The 17,515-nt window shown below is 38.5% G+C and overlaps 1 protein-coding gene across 6 annotated transcripts in view; it reads left to right on the forward strand.

Moving 5' to 3' along the window:
• Positions 1–17,515, forward strand: part of GIGYF2 (GRB10 interacting GYF protein 2) — a 127,914-nt gene that overhangs the window by 76,881 nt on the left and 33,518 nt on the right. For all 6 annotated transcript variants that reach the window (XM_036858882.1, XM_036858881.1, XM_036858879.1 and 3 more), the window contains 8 exons: positions 19–215; positions 1,192–1,351; positions 7,850–8,016; positions 10,841–10,932; positions 11,984–12,091; positions 13,436–13,536; positions 15,224–15,324; positions 17,225–17,386. In XM_036858882.1, the coding sequence (XP_036714777.1) occupies positions 19–215; positions 1,192–1,351; positions 7,850–8,016; positions 10,841–10,932; positions 11,984–12,091; positions 13,436–13,536; positions 15,224–15,324; positions 17,225–17,386 (1,088 nt within the window). The remainder of the gene's footprint in view (positions 1–18; positions 216–1,191; positions 1,352–7,849; positions 8,017–10,840; positions 10,933–11,983; positions 12,092–13,435; positions 13,537–15,223; positions 15,325–17,224; positions 17,387–17,515) is intronic.

Below are 17,515 nucleotides of genomic sequence, written 5' to 3' on the forward strand. Positions count from 1 at the left end.
TACATTTTTTTCCTCTAGAAATGGTTCCTGGTGTCCAGCAGCCCCTGTCACAGATTCCTTCAGATACAGCCTCTCCTCTTCTCATCCTTCCACCTCCTGTTCCCAATCCTAGTCCTGCCCTCCGGCCAGTTGAAACGCCGGTCGTAGGTGCTCCTGGTATGGGCAGTGTTTCCGCAGAGCCAGATGATGAAGAGGGTCTCAAACATTTGGAGCAGGTACAAATCACGTAATGCTTTTTTCTCCCTCTCGAACTGCCGTAAAAATTGAAAAGCATTAAATGAATATTCAAAAGTGGAACTTTTGTGCACTAGGTTTTGTGTACTGAAAAAGTTGTTTTTATGTCTAGTATTTATTTTTATGAGTAATTTTCTTTCAAATCATTTCATGCTTTTAAGTTTCTGCTGTGTAGAGTCATTATATCAGGTTATTTTTTGCTCTTTTGAAGTTGGCCTTAGCTGTTTGCTTTTCTTTTTTCTTTTTGGAAATTAATGGAATGCCAAAAATGGCGAATACAAGGCAGCTGTGGATAGGCACTGTGTCTTCTATATTTTGCCTAAAGTGTAACACGGAAAATAGTTAAACTCTCAGGATATTACCATCGTATTCATGTCTCTAGAGTTCCCTAAGATTTTATATACTATTGTTTATATGTAAAGTAAATGATAATTTGCTTTCTACAAAAGAAATTCTCTTTTCTTCAGGGTGGAGTGGTTGGTGGCAGGAAATGTTGAAGAAAGGAAGAAAGGGGACAGTGTCTTAGTAAAACTTGTAAAAGATTTTATTTGTAATTGAACCTTTTGATCTGATAATGTTCATGTTTTTTATAGGTTTACCTTGTATAACTTAGGATTGTTTGTTTATTTGTTTAAATGGCACTCTTAAAGTGTGTTGATTAGAAGCTTGGGCTTTGATCCATACCAGCTTGTGTTTCAGTCTCATTTGGGTTTGCTTAATAATTTTGAGACCTTGAGCAAGACTTGACACCCTGTGAGCCTTAGTTTCCCCCTCTGTAAAATGGGGATAGTGCCTATTTCATGGCACGTTGGACGAATTAAATTGTTGCCTGCTGTGTTATTTGTACAATGCCTCTCACAGATCAAGTAGTCCAAAAAAGGCAGACAATTTTTATATGTACAAGTATTAATTTAGGATCATTTGTTTCCACAATTCATTTTTTAATTTTTCCCTTAGCAAGCTGAGAAGATGGTGGCTTATCTACAAGACAGTGCACTAGATGATGAGAGACTGGCATCAAAACTGCAAGAGCACAGAGCTAAGGGAGTCTCAATTCCATTGATGCATGAAGCAATGCAGAAGTGGTATTACAAAGATCCTCAGGGAGAAATTCAAGGTAGGTTGTTCCATTCTACTTCATGTACAGAAATATGCCATTAACTCCAGATTCTATAGGATGGTAATTACTTAACGTTAATTTGCATACTAGTAGAACAAAAGTCAGTGCTACCGGCTTTCTTCATATATAGAAGGCTTGTTTATAGGTTCCCTCCATCGTACTTTACAGTTTCAGTGATGGGAGGGAGTCTAGTGAAAACAATTTGAATACAAGGCAGAATGTGATGACTTATATGATAGGGTTGTGAACAGTATGCTTAAGACGCCCTCATTTCTGGCATGCCAGGTGTTAACTAGGCAGTTGAGTTTCGTACATTCACTGTATTTCAGTCTCCCTACCATAAAAAAAGATGGTAGCAGCCATCTTGGGAAACCTTGGTTGAATGTTTCACTGAAGTGGAGTTGATATCATAAATGATGAAGAACTATTTAAAATATCTGAAAAAAGAGTACCATATTATAAACTAATTGCTTAAAATATGTGTATGGTGCATAAGTTAGATTAGAATGGGGAGAGAATGCTGTGAAGGACATTGGTTGATTTTTCGTTTTTGCTTATAACCTGAAATTGGTTGTTCACTGTATTAGTGTCAGTTTCATGATAATGTTTTACCAAGTACAGCCTGTGACCTCTCTCTAACATCATTATTCCCTTTCTGTCCTTGGTCCCCCTACCCTGCTTAATTCTTCTTCATAGCATCTGTCACTACCTGGCACTGTATATATTTGTTCATGATCTCTTTACATGCCTGTAGAATCTGTTGTAATTAAAACATATACAGGTGTGTGTTTTAATTAAATTTACTTTGAGATAATTACAGCTTCACAAGCAGTTGTAAGAAATAATATAGAGATTCCATGTACCCTTTACCCAGTTTCCCCCAGTGGTAACCTCTGACAAAACTGTAGAACAATATCACATCCAGGATATTTTGTTTTTTGTTTTTTGTTTTTTGTTTTTGTTTTTTTTTAAATTTTATTTATTTTTGGCTGTGTTGGGTCCCCATTGCTGCACGCAGGCCCTCACCAGTTGTGGCAAGCGGGGACCACTCCTTGTCACGGTGCGTGGGCCTCTTATTGTGGTGGCCTCTCTCGTTGTGGAGCAGGGGCTCCAGGCACGCGGGCCTCAGCAGTTGTGGCATTCAGGCTCAGTAGTTGTGGCTCACGGGCTCCGTAGTCGTGGCTCGCGGGCTCTAGAGCGCAGGCTCAGCAGTTGTGGCGCACGGGCCCAGCTGCTCTGCGGTATGTGGGATCCTCCCGGACCAGGGCTTGAACCCGTGTCCCCTGCATTGGCAGGTGGATTCCCAACCACTGCACCACCAGGGAAGCCCCAGGATATTGACATATTGATACAGTCAAGATTCAGAACAGACTCTGAACAGTCTTTAACAGAGCAAAAGTTTTAAATTTTGATGAAATACAATTGATCAGTTTTTTTCTTTTATGGATTGTGTTTTGGGTATTAAGAACTCTTTGCCGAGCTTCACATCCCGAAGGTTTTTTCCCAAAAAAATATATAGCTTTATGTTTTACACTTAAGTTGGTGTTCCATTTTGAGTTAATTTTTATATAAGGTATGGGACTTAGGTCAAGGTTTATTTTTTTTGCCTATGGATGTCCAGTTGTTCTGGGACCTTTTGTTGAAAAGTCTGTCTTTCCTCTCCTGAATTGTTTTTATACTTTTGTCAAAGTTTAGTTGAGCATATTTGTGTTGGTCGATTTCTGGGTTCTTCTTCTTTTCTTTGTGTTTTTTGTGGCCACACTGCACGGCTTATGGGATCTTAGTTCTCCGACCAGGGATTGCACCCATGCCCACTGCAGTGGAAGAGCAGAACCCTAACCACTGGACTGCCAGGAAATTCCCTGGGTTCTTTATTTGATCGTTGTGTCTGTCCCTCCAGCCAATACTATGTAGTCTTGGTTACCGTAGCTATAGAGTAAGTCCTGAAATTGGGTAGACTGATTCCTCTTATCAAAAGAGCATTTAGTTTTTCTAGTTTGCTTTTCCATATAAGTTTTTGAATAATCCTGTCTATATTTACCAAAAATCTTGCTGAGATTTTAATAGGGATTATGTTAAACCTCTATATCATTTTTTTAAAAATTTATTTTATTTTTGGCTGTATTGGGTCTTTGTTGGTGCGTGCAGGCTTTTCTCTAGTTGTGGTGAGCGTGGGCTACTCTTTGTTGCAGTGTGCAGGCTTCTCATTGCGGTGGCTTCTTGTGTTGCGGAGCACGGGCTCTAGGCGCGCAGGCTCAGTAGTTGTGGCACACGGGCTTAGTTGCTCTGCGGCATGTGGGATCTTCCCGGACTAGGGCTCGAACCCGTGTCGCCTGCATTGGCAGGTGGATTCTTAACCACGGTGCCACCAGGGAAGCCCCCTCTATATCATTTTGAAAAGAATTGACATCTTTACCATGTTGAGTCTTCCCATCCGTGAACATAGTATGTCTCTCAGTTTATTTAGATCTTTGATTTCTTTCATCAGCACTGTGTGGTTTTCAACAAAGATTCTGTACATGTTTTGTTGAATGTATACCTAAGTATATGATTTTTTTGAGCAATTGTATATTTTATATTTCAGTATCTGTTCACTGCTACTATATAGAATTGAATTTTAGATGTTTGTCTATTCTGTGACATTGCTGAGCTCACTTATTAGTTCTAGGAGTTGTTTCATTAGAGTCCATAGGCTTTTCTGTGTAGACATTATTATTGTCATCTGCAAATAGGGACAGTTTTCTTTTTTCATTTCCAATATGTATGCCTCTTATTTCCTTTTGTTGCCTTACTGTATGTACCAACACTGTTGAATAAGAGGGGTGAGAGCTGACATACTTGCTTTGTTTATCCTACTTTCCTATCTTAGGGGAAACTTTAATAATAATTAAGTGGTAATGTTAGCTGTTGAGTTTTTGTAGGTACTGTTTATCAAGTTAAGGAAGTAACCTTTATTTTGAGAGCTTTTATCATGATCGGATATTGGATTTTGTCAAATGCCTTTTCAGCATCTGTTTATATGATCATGTGATTTTTCTTTAACCAGTTAAATATGGTTGATTACATTGACTGGTTTTTGAATTTTGAACCAGATTTGCATCCTTGGAATAAGCTCCATTTGGTCATGCTGTGTAATTCTTTTTATATATTGCTGAATCTTACTCAGTAATATATTGTTAAGGATTTTTGTGTCTCTGTTCCTAAAGGATATTTTGTAGTTTTTTGGGGTTTTTTTTTTGGTATTCTCATTGTCTGGTTTTGGTATCAGGGTAATATTAGCTTCATAAAATGAACTGTCAATAATTTCCTCCCCTTCTATTTTATGGAAAAGATTGTTTAGAATTGGTGTTAATTCTTTGTGTGTGTGTGTGGTTTTTTTTTTAATAGTTTTTACCTCTTACCTACCCCTATGTTGCCCCTCTCCCCTTCCCTCTTCCCACTGGTAACGACTAATTTGTCCTCTATGTCTGTGAGTCTGTTTCTTTGTGGTTATATTTACTAGTTTGTTATATTTTTTAGATTCCACATGTAAGCGATACCATACAGTATTTGTCTTCCTTTGATTTATTTCACCAGCCCGTCCACGTTGCTGCAAATGGCAAAACGCCATTCTTTTTTTATGGCTGAGTAGCATTCCATTATATATGTATATACCTCATTGTCTTTATCCATTTATTCTAAGTGTTGGTGGACACTTAGGTTGCTTCCGTAGCTTGGCGATTGTACATAATGCTTCTGTAAACATAAGGGAGCGTGTTTCAAATTAGTGTTTTTGTTTTTGTTTTGTTTTGTTTTTTTGATGTATATACCCAGGAATGGAATTGCTAGGTTACATGGTAGTTCTGTTTTTAGTTTTTTGAGAAACATCCATACATTTGCCACAGGGTGTTAATTCTTTAAATGTTTGGTAGAATTCTCCAGGTGGAGACTTCTTTTTTGGAATTTAAAAGTTACAAATTCAATATCCTTAATAGTTACAGGACTATTTAAATTATCTATTACATAGTAATGAATGAATTGTGGTAGTTTGTGTTTTTTGATGAATTGGTCCATTTCATCTAAATTTATGTGTGTAGAGTATTCCCTTCTTTATTCCCTTATTATCTTTTTTTTTTTTTTTTTTAAAGTTGAAGAGGGAGTTTTGTTTTTGTTTTTTTTAATTAGTTAATTAATTTATTTTTGGCTGTGTTGAGTCTTTGTTTCTGTGCGAGGGCTTTCTCTAGTTGCAGCAAGCGGGGGCCACTCTTCATCGCGGTGCGCGGGCCTCTCAGCGTCGCGGCCTCTCCTGTTGAGGAGCACAAGCTCCAGACGCGCAGGCTCAGTAATTGTGGCTCACGGGCCTAGTTGCTCCGCGGCATGTGGGATCTTCCCAGACCAGGGTTCGAACCCGTGTCCCCTGCATTGGCAAGCAGATTCTCAACCACTGCGCCACCAGGGAAGCCCCCTTATTATCTTTTTGATAAAAGTGTTTCCTTATTATCTTTTTAATGTCTGCAGTTTCTGTAGTGATAATCCCCAGTTTCATTCTTGATATTGGTAATTTGTTCATTTCTCTTTTTCTCTTTGTAAGTCATGCTAAAGATTTGTTAATTTTACTGATCCTTTCAAAGAATCAGCTTTTATTGATTTTTTCCACTGTTGTTTCTGTTTTTAATTTCATTGATTTCTGCTCTTATCTGTATTATTTCTTTCCTCCTGCATCTTAGGGTTTATTTTGCTGTTTTTCTAGATTCTTGAGGTGGGTGCTTATATTATTGATTTGAGACTTTTTTCTGATGTAAGCATTTAATACTATACATGACTCTCTCAGAGCTTATTTAACTGCATACCACAAATTTTGATATATGTATTTTCATTGAGTGTATTTTAAAAAAATTTCTCTTTGAGACTTCCACTTTTACCTATGTAGTATTTAGAAGTGTGTAGTTTAGTTTCCAAGTGTTTAGAGATTTTCTAACTTTCTGTGTATGATTTCTGGTTTGATTTTGTTGTTGTCAAAGAAGACACTATACGATTTCAGTTTTTAAAAATCTGTTGAGATTTATTCACGGTCCAGAATATAGTCTGTTTTGCTGTATGTTCTGTGGGTACTTGAAAAGAATGTGTATTTTGCTATCTTTGGAGTGTTCTGTAAATGTCAATTAGATCTTATTGGTTGATGTGGTATTGAATTCTGTAGTCTTTCTGATTATCTGTCTAGTTGTTCTATCAGTTATTGAACTCTTCAACTTTACTTGTGGATCTATTCTGTGTTTCTTTTCAGCTATCAGATTTTGCTTCACATATTTCACAGTTTTGTTGTTTGGTGCATACATTTTGGTGGATTGACCCTTTATTATTATATAATGTCCCTCTCTGTCTCTGGTAATTTTCTTTGCTCTGAAGCCTACTTTATTAAATACTAATATAACCATTTCAGCTTTCTTTTGATTAATGTTTGTTTGATACATCTTTTTCTATCCTTTCATTTTATACCTGCCTATATTGTTATATTTTAAGTGACTTTCTTGTAGATAGCCTATAATTGGGTCATGTTTTCAATTGTATACATTGGGCCATGTTTCTTGTTGCTCGCTTCTTCAGCTCCAAATTTGGGAAGTGTGAGGTAAAATGAAAACCCAGGGAATTCAACACCAGCTGGTTCCCCAGGCTCCAAGGCCTCTAGTCAGTCTGCTGCCTTCTCTCTACCTTTAGGAGTCTTTTTGTTTGTTTGTTTTATATGTAATGTCCAGGGTTTTTAGTTGTATTTGGCAGGAGGAGCAGGGAGAAGTACATCTACTCCACCATCCCAGAGGTGGAAGTTCGAGGGCTTGGTTTTGTTTACTGCTGTATCTTCCTGCCTGGACCTATGTGACTGGTGTTCAGTAAATAGTTGCTGAATCAATGGTTATTGATAGTGAGTTTGTTAATTTTATGTATAAAATATTCGGTTATTTCTTATTGTAAAACATCTAGAGAATGTTAGTTTTTTTTTTTCCCTTACCAAGGCCAGATTTAATCTTACCCTAGATAAATAAATTGTAATTTTTCTTAATTTAATTCATTATTGTTTATATTTGGCCTAACCTCCAGTAAACTCTAACAGAAAATGAAAATTAGAGAAGAGCATATTCAGCCCTGCATATTTATTTCTCTATGCCTAAGTGCTACAAAGTCTAACAAACACTAACTCTTTTTAGTGTTATGCTTTTCTGACAAATGAACTTTAGAGATTGAGTTGGAGACAATTATGCTCCTTAAAATAATTAAAACACTGCTGAGAAATTGGGATGTGTAGACATAGGCTTATTTCTAAATTGTTTCTGTAGTATTTTGTTAGTTTGAGTCCTGTTCACCACTTTTTGTGATAAATTAAGATATTATACAAGATATTTGATAGGTGCCACCTGAAACAAATTATTACCTCTGGGTGAGGATCAGACCCCAGAAATATATTTTTCCTCTTTAGCCTGAAAGGATTCTTATTACTTTTCTGTTTAATTAATGCTATTGTAGGTCCCTTCAATAATCAGGAGATGGCGGAATGGTTTCAGGCGGGCTATTTCACTATGTCTTTGTTGGTGAAGAGAGCATGTGATGAAAGCTTCCAACCTCTTGGTGATATCATGAAAATGTGGGGAAGGGTTCCTTTCTCTCCTGGACCAGCTCCCCCTCCTCATATGGTAAGTACCTTATGCTTCACCCAGAACACATAGTGGACACAGAAGCACTTGCTTCTCTTTGTAAACGCAATCCAGATGTTACATCTAATGAAGAAGAAACTAGTTCCTTGAAAGTAATTAACTGAAATGGCAATGGGAAGTCTGAGTCAGAGACTACATACCTAGCTATAATGATATAATGATCTTTTCAAAACTCAAATACTGTGCCCATCCTTTTCTCTCTCTCTCCCTCCCTCTCTCTCTCTCGCACACACACACACACACACACACTCTCTCTCCCCCCCCGCACCCCCCCATCTCTTTCTTTCTCTCTCTCTCTCTCAAGAAACAGAACCCTGCAGTAGCTTTCCAGCAGGTGTTGAAAGAAGAACATCTTATCCTGGCCTCCCTACCAGGTCATGCATGTTCTGGCTCCTTACCTTTCTAAGTTCATTTCAGAGCTTTTACCTTTATCTGCTGTGCTTCAGCACAATTGACTTAGAGTTTCTTGTTGCCTCTAGTTAGAATGCACATTCTCCTCTCCATTTATTTGCCTCTTGCTTTCTGACTTCTGGAGTTCTTAAATTTGAGTTTTACCTTAAAGCAAATGTTACTAAGATAAAATTCCATTGCTTCAGAATATTTTGAAGACTTTTTAATTTTTTTAACATTAGTTACTGATATTTTAACTAAAAATTAGATCATAACGTAACCCTTCTAGTATGCTGACCCTGGAGTGCCTTTGAAGGGGAAGTCTTTTTTTGCAGCTGCTCCTGGGCCTCTCCCTGTTTAGTTCCTTTGGGGGGACTTTGGATCTGTGCCTCTCTTTTGCTTCTCCAGGTTGCAGTGTCTGGTTGCTGGCCATAGTCAAAAGTGGCCATAGTCAAAAACCTTTAGTGTGAACACTGGATTTCTACAGTAATATCCATTGATTTACTCACCAATTATATATTGAAGATCTGTGCCAGGGCTGTGTTAGGTTCTTATGCGACGAAGATGAATAAGTCAGTCACAACATCTGTAGCCAAGAGAGTTCGTAAGTGAGAACAATGGCTATCGAACTTATGACCACAGCCCATAGGAAAAAAAAAAAAAAAAGATTTTTATGTCACTACTCTGTACACTTATTAATGTGCAGGTATATCTGAAACAAGTTTCACAAAACATTTGGTGCCATGTACATATTTTCTTTCCATTTCTTTTCTTTTTTTTTCCAATATGTAAATGTTGATCTTGACCTAGTAATTGATTTCACAATCCAGTAATTGATTTCACAATCCAGTAATTGATTTCACAATCCACTGATGGGTTGAGACCTCGTATAGTTTGGAGAGCAATTAAAATTCCTAGGTGAGGAGAATTATTCCTGACATTTCTGTTGTAAATCCAAAGAAAAATTATATTGTGTATTACTGTATATAAATTGTATTTTTACCACCTGCTCAGAAATTGGGATGGGTTTTTATCTTGCATGTTTCAGCGCTGAAAGCTCATCACTTGGAGCTTGGCATGCTTGCTCTAATCCATTTCCTGACTTCCAATTTTAGGGTCTGAGCCTCAGTCAGACCCACTTAAGGGGAAAATCCATGGGAAGCTCTGCTTCCTGTCAGGTATTGCCTTTGCCCTTAAGTTAATTTTAGACTAACCTAGTGTAGCTTCTATCCATGAATATTTAATAAGAAAGAAGAATGTCCTTGAATTTCAGATGAACCTCATCCCAAGAAATCATATATCAAATGTTTTTTTCCAAACTATAATCAGTGTGCAGTAAGGATATAAACTGTTCACTAATGATTTGTCTAAATTTAGTCTGTCACCCTTATGCTTTTATTTCTACTATCTTTACTTCACTTTTCATTTTTCTTCCACTATTAGCTTTCCAAAATATACATTCCAGCCGTGTTATTTGACATATAAGCTAAAAAACAGGGTTTTACTACAGCTTATTTAAAAAAAAATTTTTTTTTTTTTTGGCTGTGTTGGGTCTTAGCTGCAGTGTGCGGGATCTTCAGTGAGGCATGTGGGCTTCTCTCTAGTTGTTGCGGGCTCCAGGGCGCGTGGGCTCTGTAGTTTGCGGAATGCGGGCTCTCTCGTTGAGGTGCAGGAGCTCAGTAGTTGTGGTGCGCGGGCTTAGTTGCTCCGCGGCATGTGGGATCTTCCCCGACCAGGGATCGAACCCCTGTCCCCTGCATTGGAAGGCAGATTCTTTACCACTGGACCACCAGGGGAGTCCCAACTACAGCTTATTTTTAAACTCATGGTGTATTAATAGCAATAGAAACACCTAATTTTTGGATAGAGAGTTAAACAGTTTTCAAAGCTCTTTTATATTCCATTTGATTTTAAATTTCTCATCCCCTTTAAGAAGACATACTTATACACTACCTCCCTGTAATTGTTATGTGTCATTATAAAATCCTACCATAAGATTTAATTTTACTCCTTTCTGTTTTGTCCTACTTCTCTAATTTCTCCATAATCTCCAAATTTATAAATCACTTTTAAGATTGGGAGAATTATACATTTTTTTAGTTACAGTAATAACTCTGGAGTGCAGTACAACATTCAGCTTCAAGGGCAGGAGGGGAGAACAGCAGCTAAATAAGGAACCTTTCTCACCTTAGGGAATCTCTTATAATGCTGACACCACCTTCTTCCACTAGATGGCACTAGTTTCTAAGATGCCTGATTTTTTTTTAATAGGTGTTTTGGGTTTGGGGTATAAAGGTGGGGCGGGATGTGAAGGTCTAGGATTCATTTTCCTTTCAGATATAAGTACTAAATTGCTTTTAGGCTCTTTCAGTTTATTCAGTGGTATTTCTTTCCTTCACCCCTTTACTCCCAGGGAGAGTTGGACCAGGAACGACTGACCAGGCAGCAGGAACTCACAGCCTTATACCAGATGCAGCACCTCCAGTATCAGCAGTTCTTAATACAGTAAGAGCAGTAATGCGGTTGGGTGTACTGCAGCACCAAAAGGGCCTTTAGATATAATCTGCTCCCAAATTTCACCATTTACAGCAGAAAACTAAATAGGATACTTCAGTCATCAAATCCAGCTAGTGGCATGTTACCACTATACAATCTAAGTTTGGTCTTACCTTGTTTCTTAAATACCAGAAGTTTGTAGAAGATGACACATAACTATAATTTTGCAAGATCTTTAGCTCCTAAAGCAAGAATCAACAAACATTTTAAGAACTAAGTGTCTTCTAAATGGGTCAACTTTGAATGCTGCAGAGAAAAAACAGATGAGGGGACAGGAAAGCAGTAAAAGTTTATGCTATTAGTAGTGGTATGGAATGATGGTAGAGTCACTTAGGTTATGGGTCCCTTTCATAGAAGAAGTAAGATTTGCTATCATCTGGTGCAGAGGTTGGCAAACTGGCCGGCTACCTGTTTTCATAAGCAGAGTTTTATTGGAACAGAGTCATACCCATTTGTTTGTGTATTATCTATGGCCACTTTTGCACTACAGAGGCGGAATTGAGTAGTTGTGAATGTCCTGCAAAGCCCAAAATATTTACTGTCTGGCTCTTTACAGAAAAAAAATTGTCCACCTCTGATCTAGTGAAAAAAAATCTTACCTAAAATTTTCCAAGCTGAAACATATAAATTTGAGGATTTTTATACAAGTGATTTTATTTTTGCAAAGAGTTCTTCATGTGGAAATAGCTGTTAGTTTGAATCTGTTTTATTTCTCACTTGTTTTCTGATAAAAGGCTACTATCATCTTAAGGGAACTTTCCAGTTTTGGGCATTTCATTATTATTATTTTTTTTTTTCTGTTCTCTTTTCACTCAGAAACATGCCATCTATTAGTTCAGTTCTTTCTAGAATAAACTACAGAACTATTTGTGTAAAATATATTTGATAGCTATTTCTAATGGTGTTTTTTGTTGGGGGGGCCTGAACTTTGTGTTTTAATGTCTCAGTAAAGTGAACTAAATGTGGATAGACAGGTTATACTGTATTTTACTTTTTGAAGACAACAATATGCACAAGTTCTGGCTCAGCAACAGAAAGCAGCACTGTCTTCCCAGCAGCAGCAACAGTTGGCACTTCTTCTCCAGCAGTTCCAGGCACTGAAGATGAGGTTGGTGGTCGTTTCCATGATGTGTCACATTGTGTGTGTATGTTTTAAAGAGAGGAAAGGAAATTTTTTTTGTGTTGTGTGTAAAAATAGAATATAGTTTTTAAAAATAATAATAATTAAGTAAAGCATTTATTTGGTCTTTATACTCAGAGGATAAATTTTGAATAATAACCAAAGAATACTAAGAACGCTTGAAAAGCAGTGTAGGCTCATGGAATCAGCAACAACGAAAAAATGTAGTCGAGAAATTTAATCTCATTTTTACCTGGGATGTCTCAAGAAAGATATTAACAATGCCACACAGGGTTATAATTTTCCAGACCCAAAAGCCATTAAGGTAGGTCTAAGGAAAAGGAAATTATGCGAAAAGTCTTAAATTCCTGCTGTTTCAAGTTAACATTCAGGGTGGTATGTGTTTTGTCTCCTACGAGATGGGCAAGGTGGTAGGTCTCCTGCACGCCTCCTGCAGAGGTGTCAGTCACTGCTGTTAAAAACTTTACTGTCCAGTTTAACCAGAACCTTTTATAGTTCTCTTTTGAGCCATAACCCATTCTGCAGGTAGGCAGGTTAGGTGTTCAGGTCTCCATTTTTTTTTTTTTTTTTTTTTTTTTAATAAATCCACTTTTTTTTTTTTTTAAATTAATTTATTTATTTATTTTTGGCTGTGTTGGGTCCTCGTCTCTGTGCGAGGGCCTTCTCTAGCTGCGGCAAGCGGGGGCCACTCTTCATCGCGGTGCGCGGGCCTCTCACTATCGCGGCCTCTCCTGTTGAGGAGCACAGGCTCCAGACGCGCAGGCTCAGTAGTCGTGGCGCACGGGTCCAGTAGCTCTGCGGCATGTGGGATCCTCCCAGACCAGGGCTCGAACCCGTGTCCCCTGCACCGGCAGGCAGATTCTCAACCACTGCGCCACCAGGGAAGCCCCAGGTCTCCATTTTAAAGATGGGCAAACTGGGACTCAGAGCGGCGAAAGGACTTCGTTGACATAATACACGGAACACTTCAGAGACAGAATTAAAACGCAGACCTTTTGACTTAAGGTCTGTGAGTTTTTCATGATAACATGCTGCCTCTGTGACTCTTATTGAGATATTCTGGATTTTTTAAAGACAGTAGGCATATCCATTATTTGGAAATCAAAATTTGCTAATACCTTGAAGGTCCAGAAGTGTGATTACCTTGCCTCTATCCTTTTTCCTTTCCTAAATGTTTTGGTAGTGTTATGTTTTAGTTAAAACAATGAAGTTTTCTGGCCAAATAACCTCAGAAACCTACAAATAATCTGGAAATATCTTTATTTTCGTGGATGACAAGAACAAGTTAATTTTCTAATTTCCCTTTTGCAGAATATCTGATCAGAACGTCATTCCCTCAGTAACTAGGTCTGTGTCAGTGCCAGATACTGGTTCTATCTGGGAACTCCAGCCAACAACCTCACAGCCTACAGGTAAAACCTTAGATTGGCCTTTAGGATAGCTCCAAGGATTTAGACTCGTATAACTTTTATAATTCAGTTTTTTAAAAATATATCAGGTTTTTGACATGTTTTGTATTGAATATTAATAAAAAGTGAGTTTTTTATTTTGTTTTGTTTTGTTTTAAATAGACCCCAGCTATTGAAAATAGCTGTTAAGGAGTTGCTAGAAATTACTTAGTAGATAGATTTCTTGAACTTGAGTCAGCCTCTCTTTTTTAATGTTGTTCTAACCACTGTAGAAAAGTCTTTTGAATTGTTTTTATTCTCTTCACCAGAGTGAGAAAAAGCGTAAGTTAAAAACATAAGTAATGATGATGTATTCTTTTGAGTCGAGGGTTGATGAGTAGTTTAACACTGCAGGTACCTAGAAATTTGGGGAATAGAAAAGGCTACCCTTACCTCATTCGCTCATCTTATTGCATCAAATTGGAAAATTTAGGGCTGGGGTTTTGGAAACATTTTGATATTGGTGCAGCGCTTCTGTTTCTTAAGGTCTGATCCATGCAGAGGTATGGGTAGTTTGAACCATGGATAGTCCTTACAAGAGGTAAAGACCATGGGCACTGATGGAGTTTTCTTTGAGCCATTGAGCCATTCATGTCATAGTTCTCTTGCTGACATTGACCCTGGGGATTATGGCAGGAGAAGGACTGATTATTGTCTCTTATCAACTCAACTTCCCATGCTGTATGTACCTTATTTTTTCTTGGGAGTCATTTATAGTTGTTAGGATGTTAAAATAGTCTTCACTTTTTAAAAAACTATGAATACCTTATTAAACATTTTCTCTCTTCAGGTATGCAATTAAGGTCCTTTACAAACAGTCCATTGGTTTTATGCAGACAATAATTTATAGTCCATAAATAGACTATAATAGGAATGTAGGAAATAGAGAATGCTGAAAAGTGGTGTCAGCAAACCTTACAGGCAATAGGAAAACAGGCTCAGAAGCCTTTATCTGTTCATTTACTTTGATATCAGACCGTGTGCTGCCTTTCAGGTCAGCAGGGCCCAGTGTCATTTGTGAGACCTGCCTAGCCTTTCCAGAGTACTCCCAGCTCCAGCTGTACTTCTTTCTCTCTCTCTCTCTCTCTCATTGAAATGCAATTCATGTAACATAAAGTTAACCATTTTAAGATGAACAATTCAGTGGCATTTAATACATTCACAATATTGTGCAACCACTGAGTTCTCTCTAGTTCTACAGCCATACCTCTCTTAACCCCACTCTCCACTTCGTATGCAGTAACAAGTTGTGTGGCTACTGGAAATACTGTTGGCTTTGGGATCTATATACACTGGGATTTAAATCCTGGCATGGCCATGTGGTTGCCATGTGTCCTTGGGAATGTTACAAAACTACCTCTGACCCTTATTAGCTTGTTCATCTGTAAAAATGGGGATATGAACAGATACGGGTTTTTTTGAGGATGAAATTAGTTCCCAATAAATGCCTGGTACTTTCTTCTAGATGTGTTGAATGGTACTGATATAAACTAGAGCCCACTGGTAGTTCAGTCTTCTTGGAAGCAGAACAGATATAGGTGATGGAGCTCATTCAGGGACAGGGAAACAGCTTTTTTCATTATTCTTCTGGACATTTAGCCATGTATACAAAGTCTGATATCCCTCACTTTTTTCCCCTCATGTCTTATAGTTTGGGAAGGTGGTAGTGTATGGGATCTTCCCCTTGACACCACAACTCCAGGACCTGCCCTTGAACAGCTTCAGCAGATGGAGAAGGCCAAAGCTGCAAAGGTCTGAAACTCATTCTTCCATAGCAGTGCATGCTTTCCAACTGCAGGTCATAGACGTTTGTTTATTGATGTCTCTATTTCTCTAGCTGCTTAAACATTTTTCCTTTTAGTTCACGGCTACGTAGCTGGTATAAGCACATTCATACTCTGTCATTATTGTGCCGCCTTCTCCCCAAAAAGACCTCACAACAATTTAAAGTAACAAGTTTAAATTAAATCAATTAAAATTGGTTTGTCGACACATTAATGATCACGGTGGTATGTTATTCATGGTATAAATGCTTGTTACAAGATCATAAGAAAATATCCACTGCATAGCTTATTATAAGACCCTTGATCTGAGGCTTGAGTTCCCACATTGAATCTTTATGGTGGTGTTTGTTTACGCTTCTTAGTGCCTAAGACATACAGCTGAAAACCTCAACATTAATATTACATTCTGTGTTCTATTCACATCTTCTGGAGGAGCTAGGAATCTTGAATTTTGGTTTTAGTACTTGTCAGAAGAGATTGTCTGTGAACACCTAGTGTTATTGAAATGATTTCTGGGTTCTCATGCCTCCGAGAGAATCTTGTTCCTATTTTATGTTTAGTGCATTCTTATCCCGAGGTAGTGACAGTATCCTTAGAGTGCCCAGAATATGAAATGAGTTCAGAGTCAGGATCTGTCTCCATATGAGTGACAGACCATAATTCAAACAATTCTTGAGTTTGGTCTTGTTCCATAGATAACGCTTTGTGCTGGGAACACATAGATGATGAAAGTGTGCATTCTTGTCTGTGTGTGTGTGTGTGTGTGTGTGTGTGTTGGGGGTGTTGGGAAGATGATGACACAGGCAAGTAACACAAGGAAGCACGTGGGCCAGCTACCTAGCAGGAGAGGTGGGGATCAGGAATTGGGTGACACTTTGGATGGATGGTAATACCTGAGCTGATTTCACTTGAAGGGTAGTAGGATTTAGCTCGGTTGAAGGGTTTTGGGTTGACAGAGTAGAAGGAGGTGAAAATTAAACTGCAGTTGGAGGAAACAAGACCTGTAAAGGCTAGAAGTGTATGAGAACATCCTGGCACAGGAAACAGTTAAATAATTTGGTCCAGTCTAGAGCTGGTGTGTCTGAGGAATAAATGATGAGAGAGATTAAAGAAGATGAGGCAGGCCAATCAGGAGGATCCTTGCCCGTGTCACGTTAAAGACTTAGGATTTATTTTCAAGGTGAAGGATGGTATTAAATGTAAGCCTGGGAGTGATTTTTTTGGTGGAGGTTGGATGTTGAACTGGGGACTCTGGGCAAAACAGGATGCTGGGAAACCGGGTAAGAGACTGTTAGGAATGTGGATGAGAAAGTAAAGGCCTGAATTATATGTGTGGCAATAGGACTGGAGACTAGGGGCTGGATTTGACTAGTATTGGGGAATTATACATGATAGAGTTAGTTAAGTGGTTGGTCTTCAGATTTTAAAGAATTTCTGTAATTTTTCAACAACATTGCGGTTGAAACCTTGTTAGACACATTGTTAGATCTTCAATCAGAAAATCCTTTGTAGGGATGAACAAAGAAATGCCATCCCAAGAGAATTCTGATGTTACTCTCAACACAGGCCACTCTCCCACATATAGGAGATGTGCAGTAGTAGTATGGAGCGAAGAGACAGGTAAAAGTAGGGATGAGTGCATCCAGCTTAGAAGAGCGTAAAACTTTCTGGTTACTATGACATAGCAGGGCTTAGAGCTCTCACAGAGCTGCTTTCATCACCCACTTGCACTACACGTAACTGAGTGAATGGTAGTGTCTCCACCTTTCAGTGTCTGCACTGACCAGCTCCTAACAGTACTGGTCAGTGATGTTGGAGTGTTCTGTGCTTGGCCTCAAGTTTCTAAGAGCACCCTTGTGTAACCACAGCTAGAGCAGGAGAGAAGAGAGGCAGAAATGAGGGCAAAACGGGAAGAGGAGGATCGAAAGAGGCAAGAAGAACTCCGGAGACAACAGGAGGAAATTCTTCGGAGACAGCAGGAGGAAGAAAGGAAAAGGCGAGAGGAAGAAGAGCTTGCCCGAAGGAAACAGGTATGTCTGAGAACTCTGCTCATACGATTAGCGCTGAAGGAGGGCCTGGGGGATATCTTGCTCACTCCCGTCATTTCACAGGTCATAGTTCTCCCGGAGAAGGCTTCCCTAAGGCATCAGGGAGTTAGC

This window comes from Balaenoptera musculus, chromosome 7, assembly GCF_009873245.2.
Source record: "Balaenoptera musculus isolate JJ_BM4_2016_0621 chromosome 7, mBalMus1.pri.v3, whole genome shotgun sequence".
Taxonomy (NCBI): Eukaryota; Metazoa; Chordata; class Mammalia; order Artiodactyla; family Balaenopteridae; genus Balaenoptera; species Balaenoptera musculus.